Source organism: Tupaia chinensis, unplaced genomic scaffold, assembly GCF_000334495.1.
Source record: "Tupaia chinensis unplaced genomic scaffold, TupChi_1.0 Scaffold000316_1, whole genome shotgun sequence".
In the NCBI taxonomy this organism is placed as follows: Eukaryota; Metazoa; Chordata; class Mammalia; order Scandentia; family Tupaiidae; genus Tupaia; species Tupaia belangeri.
In genome coordinates this window covers 9,238,237-9,256,333 of record NW_006159809.1, presented here as the reverse complement: position 1 = coordinate 9,256,333, position 18,097 = coordinate 9,238,237, and the positions used below count along the sequence as shown (strand labels likewise).

The 18,097-nt window shown below is 38.7% G+C and overlaps 1 protein-coding gene across 1 annotated transcript in view; it reads left to right on the top strand.

Moving 5' to 3' along the window:
- GKN1 (gastrokine 1) overlaps window positions 1-13,014 on the top strand; it is a 22,100-nt gene extending 9,086 nt beyond the window's left edge. The window contains exons 3-8 of the mRNA XM_006151289.2: window positions 7,043-7,135; window positions 9,223-9,276; window positions 9,376-9,513; window positions 10,479-10,589; window positions 11,958-12,099; window positions 12,740-13,014. Of these exons, the coding sequence (XP_006151351.2) occupies window positions 7,043-7,135; window positions 9,223-9,276; window positions 9,376-9,513; window positions 10,479-10,589; window positions 11,958-12,099; window positions 12,740-12,834 (633 nt within the window). The 3' untranslated portion in view covers window positions 12,835-13,014. The remainder of the gene's footprint in view (window positions 1-7,042; window positions 7,136-9,222; window positions 9,277-9,375; window positions 9,514-10,478; window positions 10,590-11,957; window positions 12,100-12,739) is intronic.
- The last annotated feature ends 5,083 nt before the right edge of the window (window positions 13,015-18,097 follow it).

The following is an 18,097-nucleotide window of genomic DNA, read 5'->3' as shown; positions in this document are numbered from 1 at the left end:
ATGGCATTGGCTAGTACTTCTAGCACTATATTGAAAAGAAGTGGAGAAAATGTCTTGTATCAGTTTTTAGTGAAAAAGTTTTTAGCTTTTCCCCATTCAGTATAATGTTAACTATAGATTTTTCATACATGGCTTTGATTGTGTTGAGAAATGACCCTTCTATGCTGATTTTGCTGAGAGACTTAATCATGAAGGGATGTCATATTTTGTCAAATGCTTTTTCTGCATTGATTTAAATGATCATATGGTTTTTTCCTTTCTTTCTCTTAATGTAGTGTATTACATTTATGGTTTTGTGTATGTTGTACCACACTTGCATCCCTGTAATTCTTTTTCATTTTATTTTATTTTATTTTATTTTATTTTATTTTATTTTATTTAACTCACACTCAAAAAGGGAAGGGGAGTGTGGGAATTGCTTGACCTCTTCTAGATTTGAAGAAAGTGGACATTAGTAGAACCTATTTTGTATCTGAATTTCAGTTGAAGTCATCCTTTATTGAGCCCTAATGAGGAGGCAGGAAGTGTGATAGACACGAGAGGTATGATCCTGTCCCAGGAAACTTACTGCCTAAAAGAGCCAGGAAGGCTATTACGTATCATCGCTATATCCATTTGATTTATTTCAAAACGTGTCTTGAAATTTTAATCAATAAAGGATATTTTCATTTCCATAATACACATACTTGTTAATATATCTTCCTTTATATGTGCTCAATACTGTTTTAGGAAGAGACTAAATCAAACCTAAAGGTGTGTCAACTACGACAAAGTTAAGTGATTGCTTTTTTAGAGAAACACCCATGGCCACCAACTAAAATATTAATTTACTGGGAGGAGCCCAGTGTTGGAACAGAGGGGTGTGGAAGGAGAAAAGAGCCTGTAGACAAGCAAGGAAATATTGAGCCAAAGGAAATTTCAAGTGGCTACTAGTGAAGACTAAATTTCTGTAATATCTTGAACTCAGTAGCAAATCATAGGCTCTCGGTAAGAATTATCCAATTATGACCCTGGTTTTCTCTAATTGTGATTAAATGAGCTATTCAGTAACTACAAAGGTAGATCTGAGACTGTTACGAATGTTACACAGTGGGCTTTCCAGTGCCACTAAACTCCCAATTCACAGCGCCTGACTGCTGCTCCCTAAGCCAGAGTAGCCTGAACCTCCTTCCCCATATTTCTGTCGGCCAGTTCTTTCAGGCTCAGCCAAGGTCCAGTTACGGTGCATGAAGCCTCTGTAGCAACTCCAGTTTAGGGAATTCGCGATCGTTCCTCTGAATGTTTGTCTCTTCTGCTCATTTGGAGAAGCCGCAAGTCGTAAATCAAAGGACACAGGTTCCAGAGTTATGTGAATTCATCATTCCACTATTAACCTGCCATGTGATTTCAGAGGGGTTACAAGGCCTCACAAATCCTCACCTTCTTCTTATTTTATGATGAGTGTGTCTTGCCTCCCATCACGGCCAACCGCATAATTTGTGGACCCTGGTACCAAATGAAAAGATGGCACCTTTTGTTCAAAAGAAGACAAAAACTCTTTCTTTCCCTCCATAGGTTCTCTCTTTCTTTCAACCTACGATGATGTGTTTTTGTTGTTTGTTTTTTAAGGTTTTTGTTATATGATGTATATGCTCTCCTGAGAGAGACAGTGAGAGAGAAAGTGAGAAATCACCCCCTATGAGAGAGGGCCACACCACAGTCCCTTCTCCTCCATTCTCCTCCTGAGGTTTTGGACATGCACACAAATATGCCCAGTGTGATTTTTCAAACCACCAGGTCCAGGATTCAAACCACAACTCATCCTGTGGGAGTCTAGCACCTCAACTACAACACCACCTGCTAGCCCCTCTGTGCCAGCCCCTGCTAGTTTTTCATTCACTATTTCACATCACACCTCCTCGTGCATGGAGATGTTTGTAAGGTGAATGCAAATCTTTAGAGTTGTCTGAGTTCCCACCCTGCAACTCAATGTGTGGTTGCAAGTGCCCAGCCTTGCTCCTTCCTGTTCTCCAGCCAGCCCCCAGTCCCCAGTAGAGGGAATAGAGTAGTGAGAGCCCATCTGGCAGGGTGGGGGACAGAACCCAGTATTAACCAAAGCCCCAAGCCTCTAGTGCATGCTCCATTGCCCCATTTGGACTCCAACTACAAAGCACAAGTTCAAAAATTATTAAGAATTTCAACACAGCAACTACAAAGCACTAAACCCAAGGGTGGGTTTTCTTCTGAGCATGGACCCTGTGTGACTGCCCTGACCACATGCACATGATGTTAGGCCCATTTCTCATAGATTGCAGGATCTTGGAGTCTGAGAACCAGTTGTTCTGCCTCTTTAAGTCTCCCACAGTCATATAGGCAGGCCTTTCCAGGTCTGACTGTCCAACTGAATAGACACTTCTTAAGCATGACCATGTTTGTTTGTCTAAACTGCTTCAGTTCAAACACTGAACAAGGAATAGTGTTATTATTTCTGAATTAGTCATGAACTTAATAACAAGTTACTCTCACTTGGTGATTTCTACTCCTTCTATGGGTATATTTTCTCAAAATCTCTTTTTCAGGACAGAAGTGTTTAACCAGGTTTAAACATGATCATGAAAAAAATGAAGTTATTGATCAACATTCTCTTTACTTCTACTTTCATACATTTTATACAAATGATGAAATTACCCAGGAGAGCTTCTTTTAGCAAGATTTTTCCAAACTTCTTTCCAAAAAACATCCTAACATTCAAGGTAACAATTAAACTGAGACATAATATATCACTGCTTGCTTCTAAGGGGATCCAGAAGGTCTGGCAAGTGCAACTGAACAGACACATACACGCAGCTAAGAAAAGCAGAGTTATATGTGCTTTGGAAGGCAGTGGTCCCAGAGGAAACAACAAAAATGAAGAGTTCAGTGATGCTACAGTAAAGAACTCCCTCTACTTTGCTGTAATTTGAAAAGAATTTCTCTTCTATACCAAAACAACTACATAGTACATTTGACTTTTCTGGCATTAGAAGCTTTCTAGCAATAATTAAAACTTCTTTCACATGTCCTTGTTACTATTTTTTTGATGCCAGAGGGCACAATGTATGCACATAAGAGAAAAAGAGAGAGAGAAAGGACCTCAACAGGGCCCAGTCACGCTGCAATTCTGTTTCCTTCCATTCTCCATCCCATTAAAATCTTTGGCCCATGCATATGAACTCCGTATGCTTTCAAACCCACAGGAGTTGGGATTCAAACTCTGGCAGCCCATATGGGATCTGGCTTCCTCTGTGCAGTGCTTAACCACTGTGCTATGGGGCCAGGCACAATATATCACTGCTTGCTTATGTTACATTTTTCCCCAGAGATGTGTCATCCCTGACCACAAGTACAGACAGAGGGTTTAATAAGAGTATGTCACTGCCACAGCACCAATGGCCACAAATACAGATGGAGGACTTAATAAGAGTATGTCGCTGCCACAAGCACCAATGGCCACAAGTACAGATGGAGGACCAATGGCCACAAGTACAGATGGAGGGCTTAATAAGAGTATGTCGCTGCCACAGCACCGAGGCTATAGTCACAGCAACCATTACTAGAGTCTGTGTTACAGGCTGGTAAACTTAGTCCATGGTGGGACGAGGGACCTGACTGGGATTGCACAGGGACCATCAAACTGGTATGCAAGTTGCTCAGTAAAGCAACAATAAAGGCAAGGAGATTGAGACAGTCTCTACACAAAGGGATTTCTACATTCAAACAAATTAGAGTATGAGGACAATGGGCTGACGGCCACTGAGTCCTAATTACTGGGAAATGAAGCAAGTATTAAAGAGAAGATGAGATTAACAATGGTTTCATAGGTATTAGTGACAGCCAGATCGGCCCATTAACAGGTCTATACAGGAGAAGGAATCTTGAGATAATGATGAAAACACACTCTGTAAGTAAGCGTTCCCTTACATTCAGATAGAAAGAAGAAATGCTAAAAGTCGATCTGTGGGGAAACGGTGTCTCTCTAGATCCATAGCATGAATGTATAGTAAATAGAATGCACCCTGCTTGTTCTACACAAAGGGGAGTATCCACTGAGCTCAAAATGAGGGTGTGGACTAAACGAAGCCTTGGGTGTGTGTGCGTTGTGAGATAAGATGATGATAGGAGCTCCTTTCTTGGCAAGGCCCTCTTTGACCTCTGCGGGTTGGGAAGGGCCTATTTACCCTTGGCTGGTTTACCCTACACTAAACCCAGGATCCTGAGGTTGCACCATCACCTAGGACTCCCACCACGTGTCACTGCAGCCCTGCAGGGTAGCACTTCTCTGGTTGCTCCAAAAATCAGAAATGAATAGATACTATGTCCTCTTTATACTCTAGCTTGAACATCTCCTCCATGCAATTCAAAATTCAAAATTGAGCTTCATATATGTATCAGCATGTATACTCACACACATGTCATACAAGACACAGAGAAAGAGATTTTTATTGTGGAGCCATTAAAGTATGTTATATCAGGAAGAACTTCTTCTCTTTTACCCATAGAAAATATAAGGCCTGGGGCGGGGAGGGGGAGACTTGCTGAATGGAAGAATAGAAGTTAGGTCTCTTAGTTTCAACCACTGGCTCCCCAAATAGATTTTCAAGTTCAGGGTTTATCCTCAGAGGTAGCATAATTGCTGTTTTCCTAAAGAAGGTGAAGGGATATTATTAGATGTTAGAAAAATAAATGAAAATAAAAGAAAAAAACAAGCAGGGTCTGTAGTCAAGGAAGTTTAGAGAATCTGGATAAAACAACATGGTAAAAATGTCCCCCCTACAGATTTCTTAGCAAGTTTGATACATGAATGTGAATTATCTGTCTCTAGGAGGGAATTTAGAACAACTGTATCTATCTATCAACCTATCTATCCAGCCATAATCTATCTAAATGTTATCTATCTATTATCTGTAGGTCTATTATCTGTCTATCTATCTACCCTATTGATCTATCTGGCATGAAGCATCTTCCATTGTTTCAGGGGTCCATTGTAGAATAGGTCCACCGTAAGTCCTTGTTAAAGGATAATATGAAAAGATCTACTGGGCACTGCTTGGGTGTAGCAAAATGACTACTCAAGATTAAATCTAAAGGCAGAGACAGGCAATATGATCTTTGTCTTTGCAGTGACTTAGTGACATCTGGAAGCAGATAAAAAGACATATTCATATTGGTTTGCCTCCAACACCAGTTCTATTGACCTCTTACAGTTAAAGAGGGAATTTGAAATAAGTTAATGGATGCATTAAAAACAAAACCAAAATCTTACCACAACTGTTCTATCCACTCATACCAACATTCTGAAAGAGATGCTGATAGTTAATGATTTATAACCATGTACCCCTGTCCTCTGATTCTAATCCATGCATGGGAGGATCATTGTGGGCTCCAGAAGGCTTCCAAAGTATAAATTTGTAGCTCAGCCATTAATGAGATACAGTTTTCTTCTTTGGCAAGTTAAATTTACCAACTCTAATTTTTAGAAAGAAGTAATGGGGGAGTGTGGGGAGACAAAATAATAAAAACTTTCACCTCCTGGACTGTTTTAAGCATGTACTTATTTGGTCAAATGACAGTTTCTACTCTCCACGTCTGATGAAAACATGTTTTCATTATCATAGTGTAATTTCTGGAAACTGAGTTTTCTAGAATCAAGCAAAATGATAGATATTTGTTTCATAGTTCTAGGGAGGAAAAAAGGAAATTTCCATCCAGGACATAGAAAGATATAACTGAGGAAGTGCTATTTAAGCTGAGTATTGAAAAAAGAGTAGCAGTTTACCAAGAGAAAGGCAAGGGATTGATCTCCAGGATGAGAGGACAGCATGTACAAGCAGAGTCAGGAGACATTTCGGCTATTGCAGGAACGGTGGGAACTCCGGTGCAACTACAATTTAGGTACCTGGCCTAAAGAGGCAGATACAGCTGGAGAGACTTTGGAAACGTTATTATAAAGAACCCTGGATGCCATTCTAATGAGTTTCAATTTGATCTTGTAAGCTGCCAGGGAAAGTTTCTAAGCATGGTAGAAACATGTCTACATATGTGCTTTTAGGAAGACAACCTTAGGGGGCCAGCCGGGTGGCATGGTGGTTAAATCTGCTAAATTCCAGATGGCTGGCTACACAGTTTGAGTCTTGAACCTGCAAGAAAAACATGCTGGGTGCATGTGCCTGCATGCCTAGATAATCAAGAGGAGAATGAAGACTGGATTTCAGTGATCATCCCCCATCCAGGGGGTGACTTCTCTTTCATTATCCTTCTCATTTTCTCTCTCTCTCTCTCTCTCTGTCACTCTCTGGTGATGACATATGTCCTATAGCAAATTTAAAAAAAAAAATGAGAGAAAAGAAAAGAAAGACAACCTTAGGAAAAATGAAGAAAATGTACAAGAATACAAGAAACTGATGACCAGAGGGATCAATCACACAACTTTTATAAAAGTCCAGGTGTGGGGAGCTGTGGGCAAGGCCAGAGCTGAAAGGCAACTCTGAGATAAAATGACAAGATTTAGAAACTAAGTTGATGTGGCAGTAAAAAAAAAAAAAAAGAGTACTATAATTAAGAGAGCTCACGTTTGTAGAAAAAGGGATAGGTTTGGTGAGAGGAGCTCAGAGAGCATGTGTAGCCCACACAAAACTATTACACTGTGCTCAAGTAGAGGTAAGGGTAGGAAACCATTCCTACCACAGGGACTGCTATCTAGAAAGCCAAGTATACACAGTTTTTCATCTGTAGTTTTGTTTGGTTTTAGGGATTATTCTTCTCCTGAATCTGAGTTATGTCAAAGTATAAAATGCCCACACCCATAGCTTCAACTGGACCAGAAGTTATCATAAATCATATTGAGTTTATTGTGATACCTTCAACTTCAACAGGTGATGAGTCACATCTAGTCCATGTCAGAGTGCCTTGCTAACCAGGTAGATATTCTGAAAGGTTTCCTGGTATGCTGGGTCATGGCACAGATATGGGAAGTGGAGAATGATAAGTCTCTGACCCCACCTGATCACACCTAGTTTGAGCAAAGCCTGTCAAGTACAAATATGAGAAGTTCTCTCATCCAAGTCCATGCCTGCCTTCTCCGCTTCATTGCTTTCGTGAAAGCAAGATGAAGTTCACAGTGAGTAGATTTTCTCCTTTTGAATTTATTACCATGCATCTGGAAACTTAACATTCTTATGTAAAATGATCTGTTCCTTATGGCAATATCACTATAATGGAAAGCTGTAAAAAAAAAAAAGAAATCTCTCCTTTACATGGAATCATAGCATTCATAAAAATCTGTCTAGAGAAAGATAATTACACTGGGATTAGACATCTGTCCAAGCAACTTATACTGAACTATCTTCTTTTAAAAGAATTATTTATTTAATTTCGTTATTATTAATTTTAAAATTTTGCTATAGGGTGTGTGTACTCATCAGAGAGAGAGACCAAGAGGGAGAGAGCAAACCACCAGGTCTGGGACTCAAACTGTGGTTGTTCATGTGAGAGTCCAGTGCCCTAACCACCATCCTGCCTGCTAGCCCTTGGAGCTATCTTTAATAAGATTATTTTTCAGATCATCTGATTCTGGTCTACTCAGATAAGCAGTTACTAGACTCTAGAAAGCACCTGATTCCTCATTCTCAAATTCTTCCTTTTACCAGAACTCCTGATCTTGTTTGGGCAATATGAAAAGCTTATCCAAACAAGGGAGTGAGTCTTCCTATCACATTCTTTGTTGTGAAATGGGTCTCCAAGAAAAAGGTTTTGTCTGAGCCCTGTCCAAGGCCATGAAATCAGGAAAAGTGTTTGAAGTGTGAAGTGCAGCAACTCAGCAGGTGGTTCCAAATACTAGCCCAGGAGTGTGGAAGATGGACCACAGAATCCTGGCAAAGGAAATACTACTACTGTGTTTCTTATAAACTGAACACAAAGGGGCTAGAATTAGATGAATATCTTCTTGTGATTTCAACCTGCTACACACTGGATTCTGTTACAGCAGGCTCTGCTTTCAATGCAGCTTCAAATGTAAAATGCTTATCCAGAATAAGTCCTCTTAAGAGTGGCAAACTTAAGACACAGAAGATGTGTTCTCTCCTAGAGCTGCCCTGAATCAGAGGTATAGATTTGGCCAAGTCACTTGACCTCTGAAACTCAGTTTCCTCTTCCATAAAAGGACTGCATTATACTCTCTAAAATTTCTCCCACCTCTAAACTTTTTTTAAAATTAATTTTTAACTCCTTTTTAAGATGAAAAAAAAAAAACTAAAAAATTACCTTTACTCTTCAGTGCAGTTTTCAAACTATTTTGTCCCAGGCAAAAGAAATGAGAATAGGCACTCGAAACATAAAACTCTGTGTTTGATGGCCCACGTCATATACCCAAGTCCCTTGGGTCCCCATTACTGACTTTCCTTCTGTTAGTCACACTTGAAAGCCAGATGACCTGTCCAGGTCTTTTAACGTCAGCCCCCAACCTACTACTAATGCATTGCTTTTTCTTTCTCTTTCTTTTTCTTTCTTTCTTCTTTCTTTCTTTCTTTCTTTCTTTCTTTCTTTCTTTTTCTTTCTTTCTTTTTCTTTCTTGCTATAGGGCACATGCACTTGCTAGAAAGAGAGAGAAACAGAGAGGCAGAACACAAAGCATCACCCCCCAGAGGGGATGGCCATGCTACAATCCCTTCTCATTCATTCTCCTCTTGGGATCTTGGGCACGCACGCACACACGCCTGGCGTGAAATTAATCCACAAGGTTGAGGACTCAAACTGTGTTCGACTACATGGGAGTCTAGCAACATAGCCATTATACCAACAGCTGGTCCCCTAATGCATTGCTTTAAAAAGACAAAAAACCTTTTTTTCTTAATAAAAGGAGTACTTCTCTTAGGAGGAAAGCATCCCAAATCAAAAGGAAAATGAACTTAAATCATTTCCAGATATGCTTTTTAGGAACTTATAACCATTTTCATGGCAGGCATCTAATTCATTTAAAACTTTATTTTTCATCAGTTTTTCATAAGACCTACATTAAAAATTCTAATTATATTACCCCATTAACATAATTACTGGTATTGTAATTAATCCACACTTCGACTTTACCTTTGAAATTCAATACTTTGGTAAAATTAGTAAATATTTTTCATAAGCTTGCATTGTGGGAGAAAAAAAAAGAGGACATCCTTTCTCCATGTAACAGTGGACCGATGTTATTTGTGATTTCAGATTGTCTTTACTGGACTTGTTGGAGTCTTCCTAATTCCTGCCCTTGCTGACTATGTAAGTCTCACCTTTTTAAGGTTTGTTACCAATGTACATTTCCACCTCCCCCCCCAAAAAAGTGGCATTAAATTATGCTTAATTTCTTATCAACTTCAGAATATCAACATCAGCGATGACAACAACAGTGCCGGCAGTGGGCAGCAGTCCGTGAGTGTCAACAACGAGCATAACGTGGCCAACGTGGACAATAACGATGGATGGAACTCCTGGAATAGCCTCTGGGACTATGAGACTGTAGGTAGCCAATATGCAAACTTCATTCTCTAAAAACATGTCTTTTTTTTTAACAAAATAAAAATAATGTCTTTTTTTAACAAAATAAAAAAAAGCTAACCATAGAAAACTAAAATTAAAATAAATTCTATGAATAACTACACCAAAGCATATCGTTGTAAGTAAAAGTGCTTATTTGCTCACCCAGTTTTACTCTCAGGCTGTAACAGCTATTAATAGTTAAAATTCAAACCAATAAACAATTGTTAGTTTTGTTCAAGAGATTGTGGAGATCTGAGATAACCATTAAAATCCTCTTGCCTTGCCTGCAGATACCCTCAATAATGAGAAAAGACCTAAATAGCAACACTGCCACCAAAGCAAAGCCCATCTTGCTTTGTCTTCATTTATCTTCTAAAAAGACAGAAATTTACATTTTACCTGTAATTCAAAATACCAAAGCAAATGTAAATGAAAACATGTATTAATAAGAGGAAAAAAAGTAAGCACCCCAAAACACACTTGATTCTAGTTAGGAGGTCTAATTCTGCACTTACCAGTTCTATCTTTAATAAACCTCATTTGATTTAAAAATCAAACTCCATTTTGTTTCCATTTTACCGGCTGATCAGTTAGAAAATTAATGTTTGTCTTAACTGCTTCCTCGATATACTGTAAGCATCAAAGGAGACTAACATGCAATAGCTTTTCAAACTTCATTTTAGTAAACAGAAATATGTAGTTACCCTTATCATGCCAGAACCTGAAAATAAAACAATGAGTTGGTCACTCAGTCTGCCCTCAAAGAGCTTGCAGTCTATCTACAAGTACCAGCAACAGGTACAATCGCAAAACATGGCCTGATCCATGCTGCTAGTCCAGCTCATCATGAGTTTGAGCTGTTTTTCTCTACTGGAGGAACTGACTTCAGATGAGAAAATCTCCTTAGAGATTTTTGCCTAACTATCTACCATTTTCTTTAACAGGGCTACGCTGCAACCAGATTCTTTAGCAAGCAATCATGCATTGTGCACAAAATGAACAAGGGTGCCATGCCCTCCATTCAAGCCCTTGATGCATTGGCCAAGGAAAAGCAGGTAAAAATACGTATTTTCTTTTCAGTAAGGGGAAGTCTTATAACTTCCAGTAAATAGCCAGAAGGTCACAGTCATTCCCTCTGGGCCTCAGTATGTTGTAGTGTGCAGGACAAAGGGCAAATAGCAATTGGGAATTGCCTGAGGGGAGGCAGCTGCCCACCTCAAATGCTGTTGCTCACACCTGGCTCACACCTACATTTACCCGGGCTCAGCAGAACACCTGATAACTTGACTGTTACAGGAGCAAATCTCTGGTCATAACGATGGGAGCCTTCAGCACTTCTCCAAGGATATTTTTCTGCAAGAATTAGTTTGGTTTATCAAACTTAGCAATGAAGAATAATCAGTTACGTTTGAATTTTAGATAAACAGTGGACCTTCTTTTTTTTTAAGTGCAAGTGTATCCTATGCAGTATTTGGGATATACTTTACTTGAAAATGATTTGTTATTTATCTGAAATTCACATGTTTTGTATTTTATCTAGTAATCCTAGTTGAGGTAGGTGGAAAAAGAAGATGTATGGTTCTTTAAAAATGTTTTTTGGAGTTCATATATTTCTGGAAATGGTAAGTGAGCACCTTTCATTGATGAAGTAGAGAAAATAAATAAACTGGATTCTTAGAAGCTAGTTTTCACATAGCACAATCCAAGGAATCTAAGACAATCAAATAAATCCAAGTTTCAGAGTAAATTTAGCCTCAGACGTGTTTTTATGAGGAGCTGAGGTTTCAACCCAACTATATCTCCTGGAACACTTAGATATTCTGAGATATACAGGTGTCAAAAACAAAATTTTATATAAATCAAAATTTAACAGAGTTTATTTAAACAAAGGGAAGGTGATTTAAATCAGGTGTCTCCCAATTGATGGCTTCCGAGAGACTCTGCTAGGCATGTGGTCATGGTGTATATAATTTACAGAAAGGGCAAATGACGTGTGCAGGAAAGGGAAAGACGTACAAAAAATGAAAGTGAGGGAGTGAGGTAGAGAAATGATTGGATTATTTGCAGTTGGACAGCCTAAAAGTTGGGCTTTCTGTGATTGACAGAAGTGTGGATAGTGTGATTGGTTGTAACTTAGTAACCAGCTCAAGAAAACAGCCTAACATGCAGGCTTTCAGCTTATCCATAGGAATCCAAGTGTGGGTGTACAGCAGCTGTTTTAGGCCAAAATAGTTTAGTTTAACACAGGCAGAGAACTGCCTCTTTGTCACCTCGATTATAGAAAAACAAAAGCAAAGAATTGTAGTCGAGTAAGAGCCCCTAAAGAGCTTGTACCTACCCTTTCAAATCAACAAACTACCCGACTTGGCATTTAGTCTCTCATTTTCTTCCTTTCTACTTGTCTTCTCCATATTCCTCTTCAGGGTAAGGAACCAGAGGGACCACCTCCCAAAGGCCTGATGTATTCAGTCAGCCCTAACAAAGTCAGTGACCTGAACAAATTTGGAAAAAACATCGCTAGCATGTGCCGCAGCGTTCCGACATACATGGCTGAGGAGATGCGAGGTGAGCAGCCTCCTTAATGTGCATGCCAAGTTAGTGCTGGGCAAAATTGTCAGACTATTCTGGGGCATGACCACAGAGGGCACCAGTCAGGTGAGGGATGGTTATCAGGCTAACACAGAGTGTTTGCTCTGTGCCAGACACTGGGTCTATATCCCGTGTGTTAATTAATTTGTTCCTCACAGCACTTTAATATTATAGGTTCTATTGATATTCCCACTTCGTGGTTGAGAAAATTGAGGAACAGAGAGAGGCCACAAAATCCTCGCCTGGGCCAACCCCAAGCATTTCAGCTCTGGATTTTGCTCTCCTAAACATTATGGAATATTGCCTCTCTTGGGTGGATATAGAATAAACTCAAGGCATATTCACATGAAAACATAAATGGCTAAATGGAAGAAGAACATATTGTTTAAACGTATTGATTTCCTATGTCTCAAATAATCACTTAATTTCTGGGCACTCAAAGAAGCAACAACTTTTCAGACTTCTGAACTGATTGATTTCAACTCAATAGATAGATGGATTGATAGGCAGATCGTGAAATAAGTACATAGCAAATCTGAAATCTGTTTAACCTTCCCCTCTAACCCTGAAAGAGTCCTCGGGTAGACATTGATATGGCTTCTTTTCTTTTTATCAGGAACAAGCCTGTTATTTTATTCAGGACGCTGCTTCCAAACCAGTATACTGTGGGTTGTAGACATTTCCTTCTGTGGAGGGACGGCTGCTGACTAAAAAGAATTTTAAAAACCGCTATGGATTTCATCAACAGAATATGCTACACAGAAAAAGATGCATGCTAGTCATTCTTACCATGTCATTCTCAAAATGTTTTCTGCTAGTTATGTTCGATTTCTTTAAGTTGCAATAAATCCATTTGGCACTGAATTCATTTTACACTAACAGTCCTTATGACTTCTATGTGGGATGCACAGGACCAAAAGTGCACTGTGGTGGTGGCAACTTGTTGAAGTACATTAAACCCAACTGTTAGCCTATGGTCAAGCCCTGTCTTCTATAAAGAACCCCTTCAGATGCTTCAGATGCTACTAACCACGGCCCTGGGAATGGTTCCAACACCATCTAACTGCTCTGAAGCTTCTCTATAGTTGGTGTGTACAGTAACATTTCAGATGAGCAAGGACAGAAATCCATGCAAAGTAGCCTAAGCCAGAAAGGGGAGAGAAGGGAGAGAGGATTATTTCAAGGATATAGGCATATTTGAAATAGTCCAAGGGCAAGCTGGGCATCAAAGAGATTGGAACCATGGGACCAGCAGTTAGCATAATGGCTGTTGCTGGACTCCCATGTAGTCGACCGCAGTTCAAGTCCCGGACCCGGCGGCTTAAAACTCACGCCAGGCGCGTGTGCGTGCGTGCCCAGGATCCCGAGAGAAGAATGGAGGAGAAGGGATTGCGGCGTGGCCATCCCCCCTGGGGGGTGATTTCTTGCTTTCTGTCTCTTTGTCTCTGTCTTTCTGGCGAGTGCACGAGCCCTATAGCAAAAACCTCTCTAAAAAAAAAAAAAAAGAGAGAGAGAGATTAGAACCAGGAGCTCTACTGACATTAAGACCCAATTCTTCTCTCTCTCCCCGAACTTATGTCATTTCTTCTCTAATTCTCTTTAAATTCTACTCCCTTTCTTTCCATCTTGTAGATGGCTTTTCGGTGCTCATGGCAGAAGATGGCTGATTAGCCTAATCTCCCATATTTCCATGTCTTTCCAGTTTAAGAAGTAGTGTCTAGTTGAATCTAAACTCCAATTTTTCTTGACCCTGTTTAATTCAGGAGTCCATGAAGTGCATTCATGAGAGGAGAGAAAAGTCACATGCCATGGTACCTGTATCAAACAGGAAATTAGCATACTATTAAATAACATATGGGTTAAAGAAAAAATATGATTAAAAGGATAATATAATTTAGAACTGTGCAATAATTAAAGCACTGCACATAAAAGTTTATGAGTAGTAGCTATAGCAATGTGTGGTGGAAATTTTATACCTTAAATCTTTATAAAAGAAGAAAGACGAACATTAAGACTTTAACTTTAAAAAGTGAAAGAAAAAGCATATTATATCCAAAATGAGTAGGTAGAAAAAAATTTACAGTATCAGAAATTAATAAAATGGGAAACAAACATAACAATAATATGTCTTAACAAAGTCAAAATTTGATTCTTTAGAAAAGTATAAAATTGAAAAACTTTAGATAAAATTGACCAGAAACAAAAAGAGACAAATCATAAAATAGATAATGCCAGCAATTAAAAAAAAGAAAAAAGAGGGACCAGAAGTTAGCATAAAGGCTATGTCACTGGACTCCCACGTAGTTGACCACGGTTCGCATCCTGGACCCGGTGGCTTAAAACTCACGCCAGGCGCGTGTGCGTGCGTGCCCAAGATCCCGAGAGGAGAATGGAGGAGAAGGGATTGCAGCACGGCCATCCCCCCTGGGGGGTGATTTCTCACTTTCTGTCTCTCTGTCTCTCTGTGTCTGTCTGGCAAGCACACATGCCCTATAGCAAAAACCTCTCCAAAAAAAAAAAGATTAAAAAAAAGAAAAAGAAAAAAGAGATTAAGCTACAGGTGCCATAGATACTAAGATGTTAAAAGAAATGATACTGTGAACAACTTTATATAAATTTGAAAACTTAAGTCAAACTGAATTTCTTTTTAAATTATTTTTAAATTTTTATTTATTTATTCATTTATGTATTTATTTATTTTAATTAACATTTCATCATGTCTTTACAGTATACATTTCTTTCCCAACACAAAAACCATGCATGTCAGTCAAGACAAGGATATTATATACATTGTTTCTCATTTTTTGACAATTAAACCTATTTTACCCATTTTTTCCTTCTCATTTCTCCTCCCTCCCTTCCACATTAACTTTATTTTTCACATTTTATTTATTCACAGAAGACCTTAAAGTATAAACAAAGCTGGAATCTAGTGACAAGTGCAGTGTAATTTTTTTCTGAAACGATTTCTTTCCCTCTCTCTACATTCCCCCTTTTATTAAAGGAAGGTATAAACTAACTTATTTGCCAAAAAAAAAAAATTAGGTTAATCTCAATTTGTTCTGTTATTTGCACAAAGCCCCATAACAATTCAATTTCTGATGCAAGGCAACAGATACTATTGTATTATTCAACTTATGCAAATAACCACTCTGCCACAAAATAAGAATGCTCACAAATATTTTCCAATTGCAAAGGGGTCAGGAAGGGAGAAAACTTTATGTTTCAATTAAAAACATTCTTTAACAAATTGCTGAACCAAACAACTCAGAAGAAAACAAAAAAAATCTTAAATCTGGAAGACAAGGCATAGAAGAAAATCAGTAATGTTTTAGAAAAAAAGTCATAGAATTCTATTTCGACAGTTCTGTCTTGTGTAATCTCTTTTGTTGAATTTGCAGTGTTACTGTGGTCTGACCTTTCCTTTAATATTCAACATTATTATTGATATTTCAGAATGTGTCCCTACCATTAAGTTGGCCTTTCTCGTGGTCATTTTTTGTTCTCTTATTTGTCTGTCTTTATTTTTCCTGGTATAGTACTCCCTTCAGAACTTCTTGAAAAGCTGGTCTAGTGTTAGTATATTCTTTCAGGTTTTGTTTATATGAGAATGTTTTTATCTTTTCTTCCTGTATGAAGGATAATCTTGCCGGATACAGTATTTTTTGTTGAAATTGTTTTTCACTTAACACTTTGAATATATTTTTCCATTCTTACTTTCATTGTTTCTGTTGAGAGGTCTGATGTTAGCCTGATGAGATATCCTCTAAAAGTAACTTGATGTTTTTCTCTTGTCAATTTTAGTATCTTATCTCTGTTCGTGGTTTTAGTCAATCTGGCTGTGATGTGCCTTGGAGAAGATCTTCTTAGGTTGATTCTAAGTAGGGTCCTTTGTATATCTTGTGTCTGGATGCCTCTCTAGGTTTGGAAAGTTTTCTTCTAGGACTTCCTGAAATAGGTTATCAATGTCCTGATTAGTTTCTTCACCTTCTGGGATACCGATGATCCAGATGTTTGGATGTCTAATGCTATCTAGTATTACTTGAATATTATTCTCATTTGGGGGGTTATTTTCTCAGTCCTTTTGGTGAATTTTTCTAGGTCAGAGGTGCTGTCTTCTACATCTGAGATTCAATTTTCTGCATGATCTAAACTGCCTTTAATACTTTGAAGGGAGATTTTGATTTCCTGTATTACAACCTTCATCTCTAACAGTTCTGTCTGCTTCTTTTTTATGGTGTGTATTTCCACTTTTGGATTGTGGAAGAACATCCTTACCTTCTGGAACTCGTTTTCTCTTTTCTCCTGCATCTTCTGGAGTTTGTTATCTCTCTTCTCTTGCATCTCTGTTAGCTTTGTCACTATGAATATCCTAAAATCTTTATCTGACATTTCCACAAGTTCCATTATACTATCTGTGGATGATGAAAGGGTATTCTTTCCCCTTGGGGGGGAGAGATATTTTCTTGATTTTCCATATTTCTTGTGCCTCTGCAATGGTAGTTTCTGGTCATCTGATGCACTACATGTTACTTCCTACTTTCTTGGAGTTAATTCTGAGAGTTAGAGGTGTGCAGAAGGAGATGGCCTACAATTTTTCTGCAGTACCATTTCCCTGATTCTCGCCAAGCAACCTGTACTTGTGTCAATGGAACTGAATATTACAAAAGCCTCACAGTTTCAAGGCAATAGGAGCACATGGGCTAAGCTGCAGGGTTTTAAGTATTCAGATGTTTTGCTATTGCGCACCTAGAAATGTCTACACACGCAATGTGTAGATGGTGAGAAGCAAGGTGAGAAAGTCAGGTAAAAGAAAGGAAACAAAAGGAAACATATTTTAAAAAGTGAAAAAAGAAAAAAAATTATTTAAAAAAAAGACAAAAATATCAGAACCACGCAGCACACTAGCATGCCATATGAATGGGTCACAGAAAGCCCACCTCACATGCACATGAATTCTGAAATTAGCAAGAGAAAGGAGAGATCAGAGGCAAGAGACAGTACCTACAGATTAAAAAACAACAACAACAACAACACATACATATAAGAGCGAAAAATTTAGAGAGAAAGCAAGTCAAACTAAATTTCTAAAAAACAAAATAATAAAGCTGACTCCACAAAAATAAAAAACCTAAATAGCTCTATAACTAGAATTGGTTAGTCTTTTCACTTACTCAATACTTTCCTACAATTTTAGGAAGTTAGAAGCACAATACCTAAGATAATGTTATGAAGACAATATGAGGGTAGACCTGTGTAGATGGAAAGAAATTCCTTTTTCTTTTTTTAAGGATTATCTATGACTTATTTAATTCCATTTGTTATTATTATTTTTTAATTTTACCAGAGACAGAGAGATAGAGAAAGGGAAAACTAGAAAGCAAGCCTCCAGGTCCGGTACTTGAACTGTGGTCAGCCATTTGGAAATCCAGCGCCTTTAACCACCACACCACCTGCTGGCCCCAAGCTACTGCCTTTTCATTCCAACACCAGACATGGGATCAGCCCAATGTTTGGTGGTTCCAAACATTCAGTCTTTGACCTATATCCCCGGAAGAGTAGCATAAGTAAAAATTAGTTCATTCAGTACCAGAATACCGAGAGGTTTGCAAAGAGAAGCTACTGTTCCTGTGCTGTGTTAGTGCCAAGCCCTGCTCTGCACTAGACTCTAAACCATTCCCTGGAAACCTGCTGTGCACAGCTTCCCACCTTACCACTTGCAGTGTTTTTTAGTCTTGTGGATAACCCGAGTGACCAACACCAGGCTCATCCCATAGGGACCAGGAAGTACACAGTGCTGTCTTGCAGGGTCATCAGAACTCTTACTGACTTCATGACCTGAAGAAACACCAGAGAAGAGAAGATAATATCCTATGATAATCTTGATTCTTAGAGGGAAACATTAACCAAAAATGTTTTAGATAAGCCTTTGCCCATTACTACAGTATCTTTCTGGTCTCTTCTCAGTTACATT